The sequence below is a fragment of the Caenorhabditis remanei genome, chromosome III (genome assembly GCF_010183535.1).
Source record: "Caenorhabditis remanei strain PX506 chromosome III, whole genome shotgun sequence".
NCBI lineage: Eukaryota > Metazoa > Nematoda > Chromadorea > Rhabditida > Rhabditidae > Caenorhabditis > Caenorhabditis remanei.
The window spans coordinates 7,696,743-7,717,384 of record NC_071330.1 but is presented as its reverse complement, the minus strand read 5'-3'; the positions used below and the strand labels follow the sequence as shown (position 1 = coordinate 7,717,384).

Sequence of the window (20,642 nt, the reverse complement as noted above, 5' to 3'; positions counted from 1 at the left end):
TTTGCTCGATTTTATCATTATTTATTTGGTTTCCATTTTCAAGCTGTGAAAGATTAAATTTGAAACGATTTGCATCTGGAATAACAAGAACAGAGGTCAGTTAAGGAAAGAAGAAAAGAGGAAATGTTGGTTCTAGAAATTTAGTGTCCAAATCCGAAGCCAGTTCCACGTCCCATATGAGTAGTTTCTCTTGCTACTGCATACTGCTTCTCTAGGTCATTGAGCATTTTATCCTGCCGATGTTTCTCTGCTGATAGATTTGAAGAGTCCGCCTGAAAAAAGAATATGTAAGAACAAAAATGTATCTAGGAGACAGAAGAATTGTAACAATGACAACATCATTGAAACTTACAGCGGGTTTTGGTGCATTCTTCACTCCCATCAGTCTCATAAACTTATTGGCCTGCGAAGAATCGACTCCAGTTGCAGCAATTGCGGATGACCATAACTTCTCATTTTTTCCACCAGGAATTGATTCAGATGAAGTTGAAGTGGATTCAACGCTCTGGAAATTAGAATATATCAGTTTAACGATCAGTTTAAAATATCAATAATTATAATTTACCGCTGATGATTCCGGAGTCGCTTTCTTGCTGCCCCAGAGAGCTTTCCGCTGAGCTGCGACTTCTTCAGCAGAGAGACGAGGTCTGGATAGAAACACATTAATAACACACATTTGGATGTCTCTCACTTGTTGTCTTTTCTTGAAAAATCGCTCCGACGGTCATTTCGATCGTTTCTTTCTCTTTTCCAGTTGTTTCTATCGTCTCTTCGATCACCTCTCTCATAATCATATCGTCGTCCGTGATATTTTTCATCTCGACGTCGTGAATCGTTCTGAAAATGTATCTTATTTAGTTCTAATAGCCAGGCAATTGGCTAAAGAACCCTAAATGTTTCTACATGTGTGAACGCAAAACCTGAAAATTTAAATATTTTTAAAGGAATTATTTTTTCTTTTCTTACCTTTTCCAATGTGGGCGACTGCGCATTCTCTTTCAGATTCCAGCCCAGATTGACAAACAAAACTAAATTCGTAGAACTATTAGTTTCAGCTTTCAACACTTTTTAAAAATCTAATTTTTCACATGAACTAACAAAAATAATAATACCTTTTCTCCATGGCGATCCGTTTTCGGAGATTCCTCTCGTTCCTTATGCGGGGATCGGCTTCTATCTCGTTTGTCTTTCTTTTCGTCCTTTTTTTCTTTCTTTTCTTTTTTGTGACTCTTTCTTTCACTGAAAAATCAAAATATTAAACAGCGATGTGACCTCAAATAAACTTACACTACATCCGAATCCTCATCACTATTGTCAAATTTTGTATGTTTTCCCATTCTGTAAATAGTTTTTACTAATATGACAGAGACTTATAATTTATTTTATAGGTAGCATAAGAAGAGAATTTATGTGTTTTTCGACTGAAATGAGAGGATTCTCCCAAAAAATGTCGTAAGGTGTTATGTATCGTCCGCATTAGCGGTTGCGGACTTGCAGACCGTAATCTACATTAAAAATTGTCACATTTTTTTCGATTTCCAGTTCATTTCAACTTATTTACTGCAATCCGAAATTTATTTTTAAATATCTTTAATAATTTAACTTTATCAGATGCTTCGTCTCTACACTAGTAATTGTGCCAGCAAGATCAAAACCGCTATCGAGACGGCAGCCCGTGTCCAATCGACGGCGGCGGGAGCCACTGGCCACAAATTCCAAAGTGAGTGTCTTCTATTTATCTTAATGCCGTGGAAAATGTGTATTTTTAGCAAAAGAAGAGAAAAAAGATGGCACGACTTACGTTTCTATGGAAAAAGTCTCAGACTCCCGTGGTGCACGAAAAGATGACGAATTGTGCTCTTTATGCACATGTAATGTACCCGTTAAACTCAGCTATAAGTAAGATTTTATAACTTCATCGCCAATTTTATTTTTCTTGTGATTAAAAAAATGTTGACAATTGTCTCTGTTTCATATTTAAAAAAAAGTGTTTTCCAAATGTTTTGAAATAAGATCAGAACCTCTGTACATCGTTTATAATTTTTTAGAGACGTCCTGATTTTGGAGCAGTTCATGCGGAATGATGGAACAGTCTTGCCACGTCAACTAACTGGTCTTTGCAAAAAGCAACAATTGAGAGTGGAGAGGTAAATTTCAATCATAAACTCATGCCTTTGCTGCTCATTCTTACCAGCAGCAAACTTTGTGATTTATTGTTTCAGATGTGTTATGCAAGCGTTTTGGTCGGGTCTTTTCGGTGAGAAATATGGAAATGAAGCAGATCGAGCTGGTTATAAACGATTCAACCGGTACTGGAAAGATGATATGTCGATGTACAAGTTGGAAACGAAAGAGAGACATGGCACGTGGTTTTATATCAAACGGTATGGTTCTCATTTAAGTTATTCTAATTTTTTAAAATACTATGTTCCAGATACCCGACGAAAAACCAGCCGCTTTTCAAAAATCCACTGAATTAGACATTTCATATTTTATAGTTTTTGTTCTAGTTAAATTTGTTTTTTGTTTGTTTTGAATAAAGAAAGTTCCCTAATTTTATTATTTTTATTTTGTAAATCAATGTTTAAGTGCATTCTGATACCTTCTGATTTCCGTTTTTATCATTTTCGCTATATCAACCTTCCAGTAACATATACTCCACAGATGTCTTGATACTACGAAGAAGAAATGCGAAAACTTATAATTTTCGTATATGTTATGCTACAAGTGCATGCAGTTACATCGCAGAGGAATTTTACTACGACTACACATGATGTTTTGAATATCGGCATCGATAAATGCCCTCAAGTTAATTATTGCACTTGCGTTGATGACTCAAAGCAAGACATCAAATGCCACGCCATCGGCAAGTTTTTTTTAGTTTCAAAATATCTCACACTTTTGTATTTTTAGGTGAATCAAAGCTGAAAGAAATCGAACAAATCTATGGGTCGAATCTACGTCGTCTAGAAATTTTTTCATGGGAGCATGATGAACTAAATTTTGACAAATTCTCCCCATTTTCACAGCTAGAGGTCCTCATTGTGCGAGGTATTCAAATCGCCTGTTCAACTAAAATGTTACATGCGGAATTTCAGATAGCGAACTCGAAATATTGAATGGAACTGTCAAACATCCTTCTCTCAAAGTTCTATCTCTTCACAATTCCGAGCTCACATCAGATGCAGAAGTTTGTCATGTTATTGGTCTTCTTCCAAAACTTGACAATCTCACAATCTCCAATAATTATTTTGGAAAGTTTGAGTGTGATGTAAAGAATACGAAACTCAGAGTTTTAAATTTGAGTGAAAACAAGGTTCGATAGCGTATAAAATTACAGTCCAATTTTCTTCGAAATTTTTAGATAAACCACTTGTTGTTACCAAGCACTGTGAAACATTTGAACGTCTCCAAGAACTTATTGACCTCTTTCGAGAACATATCGACTGAGCTGACTGATCTGGGTATGTTTCAACAAACTTTCTGGTAATACCACTATTAATTTCAGATATTTCGTGCAATTCTCTCAAATCTTGGCCTTCTTCCGATAATTGGAAATTCCCGAATTTGAGAACTCTCGGAGCTGCTAAGTTGAACATTCAAACTGGCTTTCAACTTGATGCACCAGTCCTCGAATCTCTCATTATTGATGGCTCGGCGCTTAGATATCTTAATTTTCACAAAATTAAAACACCAAAATTGAAGAGGTTCACTACTTTTTAGTATTCTGTTTTCATAAACTTTTGTTCAGGCTCTCCGCTCGACACCTCGTGGAACTTCGAAATGTCGCAGGACAACTATCATCTACCGTAAACCATGTGGAAATAACTGATACCATGCTACGAACTTTACCAGCTGACTTTATCACAAGTTCTGCTTCATCGTCCAATAGTCCACACAAAATGGAATTTGCGTTCACTACCAGTAGATTACTTTGTCATGAATGCCTACTGAAATGGTCACTTCCTGTATATTTGCAGACAAATATACGAAAAGAGTGTAACATGACAAGGTACATCAAAATGCTTTTTATTTCAGAAATCACCTAGATTCTTTCAGAGAGGAGATCGCATCAGCAACTTGTGTTCTCGGAGTCGTAGCTAATGACACAGGGATTCAATACGGAAAATACGGGAAACCAACCGCACTTTCTTGTTTTTCGTACGGAACACCGTCTCCGAAAATCAGTTGGTGGAGATTTAGACCATCGGCGTTACTTGGTTCATACGATCCAAAAACAGATAAAATCAGTTACACCAATGTTTCGGACATTATGCGAGAGAGGTAAAAATATAGTTAATTTCAATCACCTCGCTGTTCTACCTGACAAAAAGCTAAAATTGTTCAGTTATTCCATTCAATCCGGCGGCTCTTTGCTTATTCATTCTCCAAATCGATCCCACGTCGAACGATATGTATGTGTTGTAGAAAACAATACTGCAAAAGAATGGGGAATATACCAGTTTAGGTAATATAAAAACAATGAAAATTCAAAAAACAAATATTCAGACTCGATTATCTTGATTGGTACGGTTATGATGTCTTTCATTCCGTCTTCTGGGGTGGGCTTGCAACATCACTAATAGTCTGTCTCATCTCTTTCCTGCTCAATATCACGTGGATTCTGACAAGGAAAAGTGCTCTGTGGTGGATTCAAAGGTGAGTATTATGAATGTCTGTTGCAGATAGACCTAGTAGTGTTACATTCTGAAAAATATGGTGAAATTCAACTATCGTCCCCCCCCCCCTAATTCAAAAATGACCCCCCAAAAGTTGTCCTGGAAAAGCCCCCCACCAGTGAACTTTGAGAAACAAGCTTGTTAAACGTTGGCCCCCCACTGTTACTATCTCCACATTGAAAGTTGATTAAAGGAGAGCCCCCTCTCCCCATTCAACATGAGACCCCCGTTCAAGATTGGGCCCCCACCCCAAAGCGGATTCAAGCAGAACCCCCCATTCTGTCGTAATATAAAATGCCAGTGGATTAAAGAAGAGCCCCTGTTTTTGCGTGATTTCAAGTGCATTGAAGATTATAATATGCGGACTTCGAAAATCATAGTTTTTCCATTAATTTTTCTCCATTTTTCTTGGTTTTTCACTGATTTCAGCAAATGTTTTACCTTCCTTTCTGAAAATTAATTGTATATTGGCATTTTGGAGGGGATAGCGCAGTAAAATCCCAGTTTTTGACAAGAGAGCGCCGATATTGAACGATGGGGGCTTGTTTTTTAATGGTGGGGTCCCATTCTTGAATGAATCAGTTTTATGGTGGGGGTCTGTTTCGTGGGGGCCGATTATTAAATCGTGGGGGGCTCATCTTTCACCAAGAGTTGGTTGTTTAGGAGAGGGGGGGCTCTTTTTTAAGTATGCCGGGTATTTAAAGTAGAGCCCCCCATTTCTACAGGTGGGGGACGAATGTTTAACAGAGGGATTCAAGAGTTACCCCTCTCGAAAAGAGAGCCCCCCACCAAATTTGTACTGGCGGGGGGCTTTGCAAGGGTTGCTATCAACGTGGGGGGCTCTCCTTGAATTACGCCAAAAATATTACTTCTTTCCAATCGTTTCGAAACATTACTTGACGTTACAGAGCGGAACGACTTTCACGAGTTCGGAAAATGGTGGAAGCGATGGAGAAATATCGTGTCCGACAAATGGAATCGCTTCATCAGAAGTATACAAATAGAGTCCAGATCGTTCGTGACAACTACCATCAACAAGTTGAAGCTCTACGTGTTTCATACGCGGCACAACAGGAGAAATTCCAAAATTACAAAGCTGCTCAAGTTGATGCGGTTCATTCACATCTGGATGCAATGAGAGATGGATACAACAATCAATTGGGAAGAGTTAGAGAGTATGGATCGAAGCGTGCAGAACAATTGTGGGAGAGTTACGAAAGACAGGTATGGTTCTAATAATGATTAGATCAAAGTCACACTATATTTATTTTTCAGGTCAATCGAATGCGAACATTCAGTTTACAACATCGTCTGAAGATGATGAGACAGTATAAAGTGAAGCAGCGATATGTAAATAAACTACTCGAATCATTTCAAGCTTCTTCTCCAGACGTACAATTAGAAAACGTAATCTCTCTCAAGAATGTATTTACCGTTTTAATAGTTTAAACTACAGGAAGAAAAAGTTCGTGCCGCTCTAGAACTTGCTGATGATATTGGTACAATTGATGGTTCAATCGACACTCCTTCGCGACTTTCAAGAAGTTCTTCATTTCACAGTCTTCCTGAATATGTTATCGACGAACAAGGCAATGTTCGACCAGGAATTATTCCGACGTCTTCAGCTGCTATAAGGTGAGTGAAGCATCTATATAGGCATTCAGTATGTCTAATTCGCACAGACTTTCCAGGTTCCCAAAACCAACAACATCTTCTACTTCAAATGGTGCAAGCACCTCTTCTCCGAGTTCTTCTGGTCCTCACCGATCTCCAGATTCTCCTCCTCAAAAGTGATTCATCCGTATATTCGTGTTCTTTTGTCGTTTACAATCATTCCTAACCAGTGCCATCATTCGTCCTATCATGTTTCTCTCGAACATTTGCTTATCTTCAGGAACTTCGTTTACATCTTGAGCTCTGTGACAGTGTGAATGTTCTTTCACATCTAAACCGCCACCATTTGAGTTTTCGCACAATTCATGTACAATTCGGTTTAACTTTTCCATCTGTTTTCCTTGCTTTGTTTATACACATGCTTTTTACCATATTTATTAAGTAAACGTTTATTACAAGTATTTTCTGTCTAACTCGAACTGAACATTTCTTTTAGACTTCAATTTCAGATTCTTCGATGATGTTTTCTCCATCAAGCAAACACCGTTGTGACAGGAATGAAAATCTGGGCAAGTCAAATCATTGATGCACTTGAAGACATACTCTCGTTGATGGAAGCAATGTCTGTTGATGCATTTGTGATTCTGGTCACAATTTCGATCAGTAAGGCATTGTCCTCTGGTGGAAGCACTTAAAACGAATTGGAGAAATAGAAGATACTGAAAATAATTGTTGTTGAGATTCTGAAGATAGTTTCCCAATCCACCCACTTAAAAAACTCACCAGAAAAACAGATTTGTAGAAGTGAGTCATGCTGAAAAAGCAGAAATAAAAAAGTCAGTAAATCAATATCACCTGACTCTTTTCGTTCAACAATGTGAAAGCTGACTGACACATTTTTGAGAAGAAGCATCTCTAACTATTACAACAAAATGAAAAAAGTTTCTGTGAGTCATGGGATAAATCAGAAGTTGAAAAAAGAAGAACTGAAAGATCAAAAACGTTTATTTGTATCATTATGCACATAAAAAGAATAAATGATAACTGATTACCATCTGAATGGAATACACATACTTATAATACATCTGTGACCAGTTGGGCAATCCAAACGACTTTGACATCGACGGAATAAGTAAGGAAACAAATGAAAACGAGTCGCATTTAGACACTTCCCATCGAAACATGCAGTTTCAGATGAACAGTCATCATCAATAGAGCATCTTTGAATTAATGGAAGATACGGAATATCAGTTGTAGTCTGAACATCATCAAACTCTTTTGATTTCTCAAGAATCTTTTCGATTCGAAGTTCCTCTTCTACTTCTGAAGACGTCGGAATGTGGATTTGTTTGCCGGAAGATGTTCGGTTATCTGACTTTTCAGATGAAGTTAAATTCAATTCTTTGTCTCCGAAGGATAGTGTAGAAGTAAGAAGAATGATTATCTGTAAAGAAGAGATAATGATACTGAACAGTGGGATTCGTTAAAAATAGTTCACAATTTTGAAAAATAAACTTTGAGTATGTTGCCAAGAAAGATTTTTTACTCTACAATAAAATCGAAACAACGAAATCTAGATAAAATCATTGCCCTTCTTTGGAAATTGAGAATTGAATTTGAGAATAAACTCACCAGCAATCGTACCATACTTCTCCGGAATGTTGCCTTGTTTCTTTCGAGGAACCCAATATTCTGAAAAAAAACAGGGAAAAGAAGAAATGATGCGTGTCAAAGGTCGGTCGGCAGAAAAATGAATGGGGCAATAGGGGGAAGAATGAAAAGAAAACCGATAAATTTTGTTATCGCTTTGGGAATTTTCTTGACTAAACGCTCCCCTGTCTCCGACTTGTTCCGTTTTTTTTTCAGTTTTTTGGCGTGGGAACTGAAAACATGTGATGATAAACATGGATGATTCTAGAAAATAAGGATGAATAATATTTAGATTTATTGCTGATGAAATATACATATGATTGATTTATCAGAGTAATTGAAAGATTGATTCGATTAAATGTGCATTGGCCCGGTTCCTTGCTCGTTCTCAACTCTCTTTGATTCCTGAATCTTCACGTTTTCCGCATAGATTTTCTGTTTCTTCTCTTCAACTGCTTTACGACACGAGACTCTTTGCATTGACACTAAAAAACAGACGATTGTTTATCTATAATTTTCCCCGAGATCTTACTAATGATCAGCATGAAGTTGTAGTAATAGACGAACCAGATGAGTGTGATGTGATTGTATTTGTCCTGGAATCCCCACCTGAAGCAAGAAATTCGAAACTCAGTAAAATAAGATAACTCCCACATGTTCAAAGTGTGGAATGACTCAATGAAATCTGGGGTATTAGTTGCATTGACATTGGACGTTTGAATGTTTGCAACTGCGTAGATTGGGGACACGAAGAGTCTTGGAAGAGCACAAATTACACAGAGGGTCTGAATGTATTCTAGTTATTTCATAGTCTTCAAAAAGAGACACGTTTAGGAAACCAATTACTAGTTCGAACTCCGAGTACACGAGAACTACAGTACTCACCGCAAACTTCTTCCATCCTCTGCCATCGGAATCATAAAAAAATGCGATGGAGAGAATGAATGCCATCGACAGAGTAACGAACTTATAGTAAGTTCCAGCGCCGTGAAGGAACCAAGCTCCGAAGACGATGTACCAGATAGAAAGAACGCTGATCCATGCGTAGCAGAGTTGAAGAAAACGGAGAGACACCTTGAAATGTAAAATGATTGAATTTAATATCAGTTTACGAAATCTACTTTTGGAGTCTTTGCGAGTGGCCTAGAGTACATTTGATCGATGAGTTCGAATAGTTCGAAGGCCATTTTTATTACTTGAAATTCTGAAAAATGAACTGAAAAAATAAATGGAAATAAACGGAGAAGATGTCAACAAGAATGAGAGAAGATAATAAGGGAAAGGGGAGTGAGTTCTGACTGAAATCGCGTTATCACCCATGGCAACGGTGAGCTCACGAAAAACTCACGAGAGCTCACGAGTACTCAGGGTTGATCACGAGATAATTGGAAAAGATTGAAACCAATAATTAAAGTTTTGAAAATGAAGTTTGAGGTAGGAAAGTGACGCCATGTAATTGAGTTGATTATAATTTGATGATTTTATTGGGATTCAGATGAAGCGAAATAAAAACAGATACTTGCTTAAACTTAAACTACTTGATAACAGGAGACCCTTTGTACATTCGAATCAACTAAAATCATCATAAACATCAGTTGAACATACGATTTCAATATGATATTAAAACTTAATGGATTACAGTACTCTCGGTTATAGATCGACACTCTACCGATGTATCAGAATATGGTTTATGAAGACTTCACAGAAATTTTCTGAAAGTGAAACTGGAAAAAGCAGTGATTTAACTCGAGTCGTCCTGAATTTTCATGTGTGTTGATTTCTGAAAAATCTCCTAGCGTTTTGAAGAAATATTGCTTTGAAAAATGCAGGATGGTGGTGTTCCAGAAATAGCAGGGTCCCATCAGCTTTTGAAGAAAATTTCTGAAAAGTTGTGTCTGAATTCTCTGAATTCTAAAAAAGTTCGGTTTTTTCGATTGATAAATCTGAATCAACATCCGAATGCGAGACTCGAAGCTGCAAAAATTGACTTTTTTAAACCACCGGATCATTCGAAACGAAACCAAGTAACTTTATATCATGATGTTGAGATTGGGATCGATGAACATTGATTACTGAAACCAGAATTCGCATTTGGTGCTTCCAGTTGTATAAACAAAGATGGGATTACGGTAGCACTCATATTTGTATATTGTAGCGACATGTGACGTGCTTGGATGAAGTCAGAGGTACCAATAAGACAGAGGACTCCTTGAGGCACGCATTCTTTTCTTGTCGTGGCACTTATGATCTCCATTTCTAGTGGTTTAAAATGCGATAGAAACTCATCAGGTCCTAAAAAGTTTGAAACAGACAATGTTTCAGTGACGTTTTCTTGAACAAGATCTTTGAGACTTAAAGGGAATAAAGTATTCGTTTTGCTAATCCATCCTTTGATTTTTCAATTACTCAAATGCAAGTGCATGACTAAGAAAAAAGAGAAAGAGCAAGAAAGAGCAAGAGAGTACTTACTCAAACCAATTTCAATCCGTCTTGCCCTTTTTCCCGTACTTTTTCAATCTAAACTACTACGAATAAATGTTATCACAAGACATACATAGACATGTAAACAATCGGATAAGATATCAGACGGAAAAGAGGGATAATACCTCTACTCTCTCTCTCACTTTCAGTTTCTTATTCCTCTCATTTCTTGCTCTTTTCTCATTTGTCTTCCTTTTTCTTCTTTTTATTTTCTGATTCCGTTTTTCACCAAATAATAAAAATGCTATGAATACATCTGACATTCTCCTTTTTTTTTCTTTTCTGGCGTTTTCCATGTGAGAGTAATAGGCTCTGAATGGGCCGAAAAGAAGGACAGCAAGTCAGCACATACGGCTTTGTTTATGATGAAAGAGAGACATCGAAAAGAAGAAAAAAAGGAGTATTCAACTACATATGACCTCCTCCATTTCTTCTTTTCTTTTCTCTCAATATTCCTTTTTTATGATCGTAAATTTTATTTGAAGTTTTTCGTTTTCCTACAATTCACTTTCGTTATGATCGATGTTGTTTCTTTCATGTAGGTCTTCTCTATCTCTTTTTTTAATTTCAATTAGTTTTTAGATATATTTTCTAGATACAGCATACTAAATTACAATTATTTTCACATAATACCACTTCCTATCTACCCAAATTAATACATCATAACCTCCAAAACGTTTTCATTATTTTCTCTTTCTCTGCTCTCAAAGTAATTAAAATTTTCAGGATGGTAACAGTAATACCCAAAATCATAACCACACCTTATCCCAGAACCCGTCTTCCTATGTATCTCTACACATTCTCGATTGTAAGTTTCCCTAAATTTACTGAATCTTCAAGTACTTATCCAGATAGTATCATGCTCTCTTCTTTACTGGAATCTTCTTTATTGTGAAAACGACGATTGTCTCGAGGAAAAACAATCTCGATGGGGAACGACAAAACACTTATTACAGGTTGGAAACACTTTTTAAAGTTGAGTTTGAATATCACCTTTCATTCAGTACTTCCCTGTAATCGCTGCTCCAATTATCATATTTATTTCTTTGTCGTGGCTGATAATTGCAATTCATTATTCGAGTAGTTCATGTGTTCTCACATTCAATTTCATGGTGAGTTAAAAGAAAATTATCAGATTTCGAATGAATAAAATGTATTCAGGAGATGCCATCAGCCGTGTTCTGTTCATTACTCGGTGGAATCAGTTCGGTTATTGAAATCCATTTTTCGATTGATGTGGCCAACTTTGAATGGACAGATCAGTGGCTTCTTTCCGCTGTAAGTGAATTTCGCGTACTTTTCAATTTCTGGGAGATCATAAAATACTCTCAACACCGGACATAATACGGTAGATCAGTACGATTACTTCAGTTGTCATTTCACTTTTTCATCAAAATCAGAAAAGTCTACAAAACGAAACCAAATCTCTTGTTTTCACCGAAAAGCTACAAATTCAGGCATCGTCGATTCTTCTGTGTCTTCTACATGCTACAATTGCATTCACACTACAATAACGGACTGAATAACATATTTTTGTTAAGACTAGATCTCAATTTCCATGTAAAATAATCATTGCATTCTGTGATTGTATTCCTCTCTTCATAATCTCAATGTCTTCTGGATACTCATTTCTAAATCAACAAAACTTTTTAAAAAACGTGATAAACTGGGATTGTTTTCCTAGTTCATATGATAAAATGAAGTTTTATGCACAAGACAGTCTTTCTCAATTCATATTTTATTGATTGATCCCAGAAAATGAGCCAAAGAATGGTCTCGAAGAAAAAAGAATGTGCTCACAATCAAAAAAGAAAAAATGGATCAAAGAAAGTGGAAGAAGTGTATGTTATAGAACAAAAAATGTGTGAATAAGATTTTATTTCAAGCGGAATCCCAACAGTGTTCACTCCGGTACCTTCGGACGAAGGATGGCTTCAAATGACACAAGGCCTTCAAAATGTCAGTCAAGAGACATCTCAACCAACTACATTGTCATCTGAGTTAACATCATTCAAAGATTGGAACATGAAAGCTTTTGAAGATGGAAACAAAAAATCTATGAAAAAGTCAGTGGAGAATGACTATCAATATCTTTCGGCAGATCCACGTCAGCTGGTACGATTGGCTTTGATTCGAGTTTATTTCATGCAGAATTTTTTTACTTCGTTCGAGTTGGCAACCGACAAGACTTTGATGGCGTTGTTACGATATGCCATCCGTGGAATATCGAAAGAAATGCAAGTTTGAACTATTTAGTTAGGTTTTTCCCGGTTCATTGAGTTTGTTTCAGACGTAACAAGTTCTCATTCTACGTCTTCGCTTCTCCATACGATGTTATCTGGAATCGTCCAAAATTTGAATTGATGAAAAGGCCATTGGCTCCGAATATGTTCCGTCAAATATTAACACCAAATCAAAAGAATTTGACACTCGGCGAATTGTTCAATGAGACTAACACAGAAGGCTTAGAGTCAGTGAATATCTACATTTTCATCAAGGATATGGATGATGTGAGTGGATTATAAGCCTCGAACATTTCTATTAATTAACTTTTTAAATTTCAGACATTTACTGCTGACGAAGTTTCACACAAGCATAAGAGTTGGAAGTATCACCAAGTCATTGAAGAGTGAACATTTAAATTTAAAACGATTTCTGTAAATTCCGTTTTCCATTTCTGTAGCCGTTTTCCTTTTTTAAATGCCGTTTGGATCTAATAGGTCATACATTTTTACTATGGAGTGTTTGAGTTTCGCCGTTCTCGATATGTGCATTCATCTCAACAGCTGCTGATCTATCCTAAACATACTCCAGACTTTTTCTTATAATTCGTTAGAAAACAATTTTATTTGACTTGTGATTCATGTACCCTTTGTCCAACAACATAAAGAAAATAGCTAATAGAGATGAGACGCAGGTAGGTCACCGGTCAATGAACTGTCCTTTCCAACGAATGATCGGTCAATGGCTCATAGCGAGAGAGTAGACAAGCAGAAGACCTTCAGAGATATAAATCGACACTTACTCAATTTTATTATTGATATACTCGATATTAACATTTTAGATTAATGAGTCAGAAAAATCGTAAAATTGGATTGAAGAACCGCTTAGCGGATTACAGATTTTTTGTGATATTTAAGCTATTAAAATAATTAAAACTAAAAACCCAAATTTGCGAAAGAAAGTGAATGGAATTTAGAAATGTGCAGGGAAGTAGGAAGCAGAAAGCATTATACAGATTTGAAAATTTTTGAAAGATGTGAATGAGAAGCTAAAGATCTAGATCTTGTCGACCTTAAACTTTTGAAGAGCGATTTGTTCGTCGATGGTGTCGCGATTGTGAACTCCTAGACGGATTCCAAGACGTTTGCGTCGGCCCCACTGAAATGTGGCAGAACATAGATTATATAGTTTTTGAATTCAAAATGGGATAGTTACAATGAAACAAAACTTATGAACTCAAATTTATAATTTGTTTAACTGTCTTGAAAAACGAAATCACTAACCTTTTCTAGAACCGTCACATCATCGTTATGATGGATGCAGTAGAAGTTGACGCAAGTCACTGTGATGAATCCTATGATCATGAAGAAGCAACACCAGACAGCGACGACACCCAACATGTCCTGGTACGAGAACTCTTGTTTCGGCATTCCTGAAATTTTCAAAAACTTTATCCAGACGTGAATAGCGAATGCATCAATGGAAACAAAATTTATAGAGAGTAAATGATAGAAAAATGCTATTTTATTCAGTTTGAAAGTATGAATCGTTTCTTCACACTCTCATTAGCACGGCGAGATGAAGAAATAGGATATTTGAGTGATGAACATGAAAATATCTTATTCTGAAGCTGTCCCGGCTCGCTGCTCCGAACAAGTAGCGGAGCTGTGGCTCCGCCCACTTGATCGGTCAAACGAAAATCAATGCTCACTGCGGATAGAGACGCAGGAATGAATCACAACTATACAAAACCCGTGGAAAAATCGGGCCAATTGTTTGATAAAACTTTGAATAAAACTATTTATTCATTTAAAGGAACATGAGAAGAAACCTGAGCGGGTCCTGAAACGAATTCGTACAGTAACATGGAAGTTTCTGAGAAAAATATTCGTGCTTTTCCATTCTTTTCACTCAAGTTTTTTCTAGTTAAAATCATAGAAGAATAAAAACACTTTCAAATAATAAACACACTTGTTTCACATCGGAACAAGTCGTACAATTTGGAAAGCATTTCATCTTACGAATTCTTCGTTACATTTTCTTCCTCACTTCACTTGAATACACTGAAAGTTTTTTTTTTCATTTTCAAAAGCTGTACAGCTGTATACAGCAAGGCAAGGATTGAACACTTTTTTGCATACTTGTCACGGGCCGGGCCGGGCCGGGCCGGGCCCGCTAAAAAAATCTTCCGGCCCGGCCCGGGCCGGCCCGTCAAAATATTGAAAAAAAGGCTTGCTGCGGGCCCTGCGGGCCGGCCCGGGCCCTGAAATTTTCAGAGGGCCCGGCCCGCGGGCCGGCCCGTGATTTGACAAGTATGCTTTTTTGATTAAATACATCGTACGGGTCAACGTTTTTACGATAAAGTAAGACTTTCATTCATCGTTATACAGAAATCTTTTTTTAAAGTTGAGATTTTTGTTACAGGGACCATTTTTATTAAATTCAATGTGATCTGATCTAGGATTGAAATTGGAATAATTCATTTATGCTTCATTTAATATGCCCTTGAATGAAAAAAAAACCTAAACCAATCAAATTTTCAGAATTTTTTATATTCAACTGCGGCCTCCTGAATAATGTTGTCAGAGCTGTTCCAGTTACATCTTTCTGGAACTATTATTCTGTACTATTCGTCTACATCACATCCTGCCTTTTCTTCTAGTTACTATCATCTCCGTCCCCTGGGGCCGTTTGTTTCTTCTTGGCCGTGGCCTAGTCTCCGTTCTCACACCACGGCGGGAATAATCTCTTCCATCCTCTTCTTCTACCCTATCTCGTAAATCCCCCGCTGTGAAATTTATACCGTTTACCCCATAATTTTCCCTAAACGTATTCATAATTTCTCCTAATCTCTTCTAAGAAATCGTTTCTTCAGATGGGAAATCGATCGAAGGTAGACAATGCTGCCAATGCAACGAAACAAATGCCAGAAAAAGTTAAATCGTAAGTGTTTTAATGTTTTCCAAAATTCATTCAAAGTACTTTAAATTCAAGAAAAAATTTTAAGAAAAAAACAGAAGAAAATGAGTTTTGCACAAGCTCAAGATGTCTACCTTCGACTGAAACAGGAGAAAGAAGAAGAAAAACAAAGGGAGAGAGCTGAACGAGAAAAACGGAATGAAACAATTGCAGCGACTAATAAATCAAGAAAGAAGATGAATCAAGCGTTAGCTAAGAGAAATAAAAAAGGTCAACCTAATCTTAATGCCCAAATGGATGTTCTCCTTGAAAAAATCCAGAAACGAGTTGACAAGGAGAAAAAAGGAACGAAGTAGTTTTCAAGTATTGAGCAGTTTTGTTATTATCAATTTTGTTGAAGAATTTGTTGATAAATGTTTTATTTTTTCAGTCAGTTTCTTGCTTAAAATTGTTTTTGTTCTCAAGCAATCTGATATCTCATACGTTTTTTTGTGAACCGGGGAAGAAAAAAATCTGTTCAGATGATTCCTTCTGAAAATGCCGACGACGAAGATAACACTAGGAAACCATCCAGACCGTTTTTGAAAAAAGGCGAAGGAACGGCTCGATTTCGAATGGTGCTTAATGTGCACTGTTTCAAAAAATATCTTTTTTTCCAGACAAACAGTGGGAAACGATCTGGAGCAATTGGTAATCCTCAAAGCACAAGTCCTGCAATCAGTTTACCAAGATTCACCCCAATGGTTAGTTAAATTACTATTATCAGTTTTGTTGCTCCTAAAATGAATGGGGGATACCAAACTATTTTACTAAAACTCCAGTTCTCAATGTTCTCGTTACATTTTTACATTTTCAGAGTCTTCCACCTTACTCTGCTCGAACTGTGGACAGTGGAATATCGTATGAAGATGAAACTCGTCCACCAACAACCGCTTCTCTTCCAATGGATCAACCATCAACTTCTACACACTCTCCTCCACACAATTCTGAATATTTCACGAATGGAACACCTGCAGTTGTCGAAGAACATGAGGACAATGCCCACCGTGTGGAAGACCATGAAGAATATGTTGAACGGGTCTCTGCAATGCCTTCGTTTGTTCCAGATGATGGAACATCATCCAGCGTGGAGCCATGTAGTCAAATATCCGAGGATGCAGTGAATCTTCGATTAGAGACAGAACGTAGAGAAGCTCAAGCTAAAATGGCGAATTCGGTAAAAATTTAAATACATTCAAAAAACTTTGTTATAATACATGAGCAGACTTATCCATTTAGTTTATGTAGTAAAAGGGAATATTATTTTTCAGATGAAGTCTGTTTCAATTACGCCATCTTCATACTCATCAGATATCTCGAGACCGCAATTTCATTCAACTCCGAAAGGATCGGTTCGAAGTGACATTACTGATGACCCTATATTTCTGCCTCCATCTCTCATGCCTTCTAAAAACCATTCATTCGGTACTTTATCCTCTGCTTCTTTGGAAACTCCTCAAGCTCGACCACTCACGAGCAATCGTTTGAATCTTCAAGGTAAAAATACTCATATTTTCTGTGCGAAGTCAAAATTGTTACAGCTCAAAGTGAGGCACAAACTGGGCTGAGCCTTCTGAAAAATGGATCAAATTTTCAAGCTGCACCTTCACGCAATCTTCCAAGAATTCCTTCTACAAATCAGGAGCAAAAAGAAAATATTGCTGTTGATCATGTCTCGATTCAATCGGAACATGTTTACGATCAACCGTTACAAGTTCCAGGCTTGCAACGTCAACAACGATTGATTGCTCAAAAACAAAAACATAACATGTTGATTCAGTTGAGGGATACAATTGCTAACTTAGATTTTGCTACAGAAGGAGTCTGGAGTACGAAGAAAAAGCTCGAAGAAGATTATAAAAGACTAATAATGGAGTTGGAAAATAAACGGAAGGAGCTAGAGGAAGAGTTTCAAAGAAAGGTCGAAACTATTCAAGAAGACAACAACTCCGAGAATGAACGATTGAAACGAGAGCGGAGAGATATTGAAAGAGATAGAAAAATACTGCAAAAAGGAACTGGAGAAAGGCAGAAAGAGCTAACGGAAATGGTAACTTAATACAAGAAAGACAAAATAGTCAGTAATGAAATTGCAGATCGCCACACTCCGTGAAAAATTGGCTGCTTCAGAAACCCAGAACTCTAAACTTCGTCAAGATATTCGTGCTCGTGATGATAAATTGAAGAAGAAAGATGAAGAAATCGAAAAGTTGACGAAAGACTATACTCGTAGCAAGAATACATGTCAAACATTGGAAAAGCGTATCAAACAACTCCGAACAGAACGAGACAGAGATGATAAAGAGAAAGAGTTATTCGCCAAAGTCGCATTGAATCGGAAGACGTCATATCCAACTGTTCTCAATCAGAGTCTCGCCATTGAAGCACCTACATCTTCAAGACTCCCATCGGTGTCTTCTTTAGCAATCAACAGGAAATCCACTTCAGTAAATAAAGGAAGAACAGTTAGTTTTGCTGATGAGCCGCATGAGCAATCATTGGAAGTTATTAATGAAGATATACCGCCAGAACTTGTCATGGTAACTGATTTAATTTTATCGAGTTTTAAAGCTTACTGTATTAATTTTCAGAAACCGTATAGAACAACATCAACAAGTACTATCTATTGTGATTCGTTGGGAGAAACTTCAAAAGTAACACAGACGGTTGCTAATGGTATTCTCTTTCAATATCCAAACGGAGATATGAGATGGATGAATAGGCAAAATTCAGTGAATGTGAGTTGCTCAAAGCATTTTGTGCTGTAAAAACAATTTCTTACTCCAGATTTATCGGTTTTCAATGGATAAAACAGTCGCGATCAACTTGGTTCAGTTCAATATTTCAATAATTTATTCATTGCAGAGACAGGTTGTCCGTAAACATAAAAATCGAGTTATAATTTCAATTTTACAGCTGGAAGTCTTGAGACCTGGAGGTAATGCAACTTTGATCAGTGTGAAACGAAGAGAAGTTCGGACCGAATTACATTGTCGAGAAGATGGAACTTATTACACAGAAATGTAATACTGATATTTGTGTTTTAGTAAAGAGTATTTTTTTAGATTTGACAGAAACGGAAGGTTTGTTACGAAGGATTATTGCCATCCAGAAGTAGCGAGAGAGTAAATTACCTTTCTCCCATTATTAATATGTTTACACGAAAATTTTCAGATGTGTTCTTGGATCACCATACAGTTTTCGTGACAACGGTACTCGATACGTGGAATATACCACACCCGAAGACTTTGAGCTTGTCGAGCCAGAATTTCGCCTCCGCTGGTATCAGGGGAAAGTGATGGCTTGTAAAATAATAGGACGTCCTCATTGCAATGAGAAAACATTGCGAGTCCAAGTCGATTTGACTACAGGAAACGGAATAATGGAGATGGTTGAAAGTCAATTGAAAGATGGACAAAGTCAGAAGAAAACTGTGTTCCAATGGCCATCGGATCTCTAAAATTTAAAGTTTTTGTTCTCAAAATCATTATTCTGTCTTTCAAAAGTCGAATTTCTCCATAGAACTTCCTTGATTTCACAAACTACCTAATCCCAGAGGATTGACTATCCTTTTTTACTTGTGAATAGTATATCTTATTACTTATTGCTCATGAATGATTCATTGTGATTTCATAACTTTTCTACCTCATCCTCTGAAAATATCTATCAAATATATCAAATTCACTTAATTGTTCCCCTTCACTTGCCCTTTCCCATTGATCTTTATAAATTTTTCGTATGTGTTTTGAACATGGCATGAACTTGAGGCTGAATAACAGAAACCTCCCATAGGTATGCCAGCGAAAAATGCAACTTTCATTTCACCAGTGTTTGCTTCCTCTGAATTATAATACGGTAATAGTGAACTGTAGTTCATTCGAGAGAAAACGTTTCCAGATGGAATCATCAACAACGGAAATCGAGACAAAAACAAAAAAATCAACAACTACAACAGATATCATTTCTACTAATACTGTTATCGTCATCGTCGTTGTATTTGTTTTCACATTTTTCTGTTGTTTCGGGATCAGTGCATTCTGCTTTTATAAAAGAAAACGTGCAAAACAAATCGAGCAAATTTCCGAAGGAGTGCCGTCAACTTCTCCAGAACAATTGAATGGTCAACCTGCTGTTTCTCCAGTTGTACATGGACAGGTGGTTGTTGTAAAACCGACGAAAATCGTCATTTAAATGTGCTTCAAACTTAAATTTTGAGAATATTTGTCCAAGAATAAATTGTTGTGGAAATTGACGTTTTTTTTCACATTTGGAGATAATTCAATGTTTGAAAAAATGTAAACTCAAAAGACAAAGAGAATTGCTGACACGAAATATAAGAACTTTCTTAACTGTTGAGTTAACTGAAGTACTTCCTATTCTAGAAAAACTGTGTTTTATCAACAGCTGATTCGAATCAAAATCGTCTTTCACGTTGAATCAAACTCTTAATTTCCCAAAACTTCAATTTTCTGTTCCGTCCTTTGGCAAACCGGACAGAGCCGAGTGACCTGTGTCAGGCCATTCAAGCCAACTGTCTTGTTCTGAAAACATGAATCAAAACTCGAATTCATTGTCCAACCGTTCTGCTCGGCTGAAATGAAGGTAATCGATTTCAGAACTCTTGTATTCCTAGCTTCTGTTTCCAGTCTTCAAGTACAACTATTTCAACGGGTGTCGTTGTTGCGGTTGTTATTGGAATAGTCGTCGTTGCAATCTGCTGTTCAATTGCATCTGCAATCACTTTGTATTTTGTTATGAGAAAGAAGAAGGAGAGTTCATCTACACCAGCCGTCGCTGCTGCTGGGGCACCTCAGTCGCCAGCACCACAAATCATTGTTGTTCAGGACAGATAGTCATCGAATTGATCTACTTACTAGTTTCATTTAATTAATAAATAATAAGAGTTTATTTCAATTTTGTTTCTTTCTTTCGATATTCTGGAGTATTTCGTGAACGAGCAGGGAGAGCTTCTGGATTATAAGGGAGATAGGAAGAGCCCTGTAACGCAATTTTCGGCTCGACTATCATTCTAATTCG

General features: G+C 37.0%; 13 protein-coding genes across 13 annotated transcripts; 8 read left to right on the top strand and 5 right to left on the bottom strand.

Annotated features, from left to right (window-relative positions):
- Positions 1–140: 140 nt before the first annotated feature.
- On the bottom strand, positions 141–1,337 carry GCK72_009816 (uncharacterized protein; the record flags this gene model as incomplete). The annotated part of the gene is made up of 8 exons (XM_053727545.1): positions 141–272; positions 353–505; positions 566–647; positions 692–837; positions 889–920; positions 967–1,028; positions 1,099–1,239; positions 1,288–1,337. The coding sequence occupies 8 exons, from the start codon at positions 1,335–1,337 to the stop codon at positions 141–143; spliced, it is 798 nt and encodes a 265-aa protein (XP_053587122.1).
- Positions 1,338–1,611: 274 nt separating this feature from the next.
- Positions 1,612–2,480, top strand: GCK72_009815 (uncharacterized protein; the record flags this gene model as incomplete). The annotated part of the gene is made up of 5 exons (XM_003113125.1): positions 1,612–1,720; positions 1,770–1,899; positions 2,049–2,147; positions 2,223–2,384; positions 2,435–2,480. 5 exons carry the CDS (start codon positions 1,612–1,614, stop codon positions 2,478–2,480), a joined length of 546 nt encoding a protein of 181 aa, XP_003113173.1.
- A 208-nt stretch (positions 2,481–2,688) lies between these two features.
- GCK72_009814 (uncharacterized protein) lies at positions 2,689–6,473 on the top strand (the record flags this gene model as incomplete). The annotated part of the gene is made up of 13 exons (XM_053727544.1): positions 2,689–2,866; positions 2,914–3,051; positions 3,099–3,316; positions 3,365–3,464; positions 3,509–3,707; positions 3,752–4,012; positions 4,060–4,284; positions 4,349–4,462; positions 4,510–4,659; positions 5,588–5,903; positions 5,955–6,086; positions 6,136–6,314; positions 6,371–6,473. 13 exons carry the CDS (start codon positions 2,689–2,691, stop codon positions 6,471–6,473), a joined length of 2,313 nt encoding a protein of 770 aa, XP_053587121.1.
- On the bottom strand, positions 5,572–6,685 carry GCK72_009813 (uncharacterized protein; the record flags this gene model as incomplete). Its single annotated transcript, XM_053727543.1, has 2 exons — positions 5,572–5,804; positions 6,508–6,685. 2 exons carry the CDS (start codon positions 6,683–6,685, stop codon positions 5,572–5,574), a joined length of 411 nt encoding a protein of 136 aa, XP_053587120.1.
- A 60-nt stretch (positions 6,686–6,745) lies between these two features.
- Positions 6,746–7,940, bottom strand: GCK72_009812 (uncharacterized protein; the record flags this gene model as incomplete). Its single annotated transcript, XM_003112831.2, has 4 exons — positions 6,746–7,012; positions 7,077–7,107; positions 7,346–7,737; positions 7,926–7,940. The coding sequence occupies 4 exons, from the start codon at positions 7,938–7,940 to the stop codon at positions 6,746–6,748; spliced, it is 705 nt and encodes a 234-aa protein (XP_003112879.2).
- A 357-nt stretch (positions 7,941–8,297) lies between these two features.
- GCK72_009811 (uncharacterized protein) lies at positions 8,298–9,130 on the bottom strand (the record flags this gene model as incomplete). Its single annotated transcript, XM_053727542.1, has 5 exons — positions 8,298–8,428; positions 8,476–8,552; positions 8,598–8,728; positions 8,829–9,017; positions 9,065–9,130. 5 exons carry the CDS (start codon positions 9,128–9,130, stop codon positions 8,298–8,300), a joined length of 594 nt encoding a protein of 197 aa, XP_053587119.1.
- A 2,021-nt stretch (positions 9,131–11,151) lies between these two features.
- GCK72_009810 (uncharacterized protein) lies at positions 11,152–11,938 on the top strand (the record flags this gene model as incomplete). Its single annotated transcript, XM_003113316.2, has 5 exons — positions 11,152–11,232; positions 11,276–11,380; positions 11,429–11,536; positions 11,586–11,702; positions 11,882–11,938. 5 exons carry the CDS (start codon positions 11,152–11,154, stop codon positions 11,936–11,938), a joined length of 468 nt encoding a protein of 155 aa, XP_003113364.2.
- Positions 11,939–12,182: 244 nt separating this feature from the next.
- Positions 12,183–13,057, top strand: GCK72_009809 (uncharacterized protein; the record flags this gene model as incomplete). The annotated part of the gene is made up of 4 exons (XM_003112975.2): positions 12,183–12,265; positions 12,311–12,625; positions 12,715–12,934; positions 12,989–13,057. The coding sequence occupies 4 exons, from the start codon at positions 12,183–12,185 to the stop codon at positions 13,055–13,057; spliced, it is 687 nt and encodes a 228-aa protein (XP_003113023.2).
- Positions 13,058–13,287: 230 nt separating this feature from the next.
- On the top strand, positions 13,288–15,922 carry GCK72_009807 (uncharacterized protein; the record flags this gene model as incomplete). The annotated part of the gene is made up of 4 exons (XM_053727541.1): positions 13,288–13,341; positions 13,940–14,053; positions 15,523–15,590; positions 15,655–15,922. 4 exons carry the CDS (start codon positions 13,288–13,290, stop codon positions 15,920–15,922), a joined length of 504 nt encoding a protein of 167 aa, XP_053587118.1.
- GCK72_009808 (uncharacterized protein) lies at positions 13,704–14,077 on the bottom strand (the record flags this gene model as incomplete). Its single annotated transcript, XM_003113192.2, has 2 exons — positions 13,704–13,805; positions 13,931–14,077. The coding sequence occupies 2 exons, from the start codon at positions 14,075–14,077 to the stop codon at positions 13,704–13,706; spliced, it is 249 nt and encodes an 82-aa protein (XP_003113240.1).
- Positions 15,923–16,087: 165 nt separating the features above from the next.
- On the top strand, positions 16,088–19,065 carry GCK72_009806 (uncharacterized protein; the record flags this gene model as incomplete). Its single annotated transcript, XM_053727540.1, has 11 exons — positions 16,088–16,183; positions 16,226–16,309; positions 16,423–16,782; positions 16,877–17,102; positions 17,147–17,655; positions 17,702–18,145; positions 18,197–18,343; positions 18,393–18,476; positions 18,522–18,628; positions 18,671–18,730; positions 18,780–19,065. 11 exons carry the CDS (start codon positions 16,088–16,090, stop codon positions 19,063–19,065), a joined length of 2,403 nt encoding a protein of 800 aa, XP_053587117.1.
- A 437-nt stretch (positions 19,066–19,502) lies between these two features.
- On the top strand, positions 19,503–19,796 carry GCK72_009805 (uncharacterized protein; the record flags this gene model as incomplete). The annotated part of the gene is made up of 1 exon (XM_053727539.1): positions 19,503–19,796. One exon carries the CDS (start codon positions 19,503–19,505, stop codon positions 19,794–19,796), a length of 294 nt encoding a protein of 97 aa, XP_053587116.1.
- A 405-nt stretch (positions 19,797–20,201) lies between these two features.
- GCK72_009804 (uncharacterized protein) lies at positions 20,202–20,458 on the top strand (the record flags this gene model as incomplete). Its single annotated transcript, XM_003113167.2, has 2 exons — positions 20,202–20,207; positions 20,252–20,458. 2 exons carry the CDS (start codon positions 20,202–20,204, stop codon positions 20,456–20,458), a joined length of 213 nt encoding a protein of 70 aa, XP_003113215.1.
- Between the last annotated feature and the right edge of the window lie 184 nt (positions 20,459–20,642).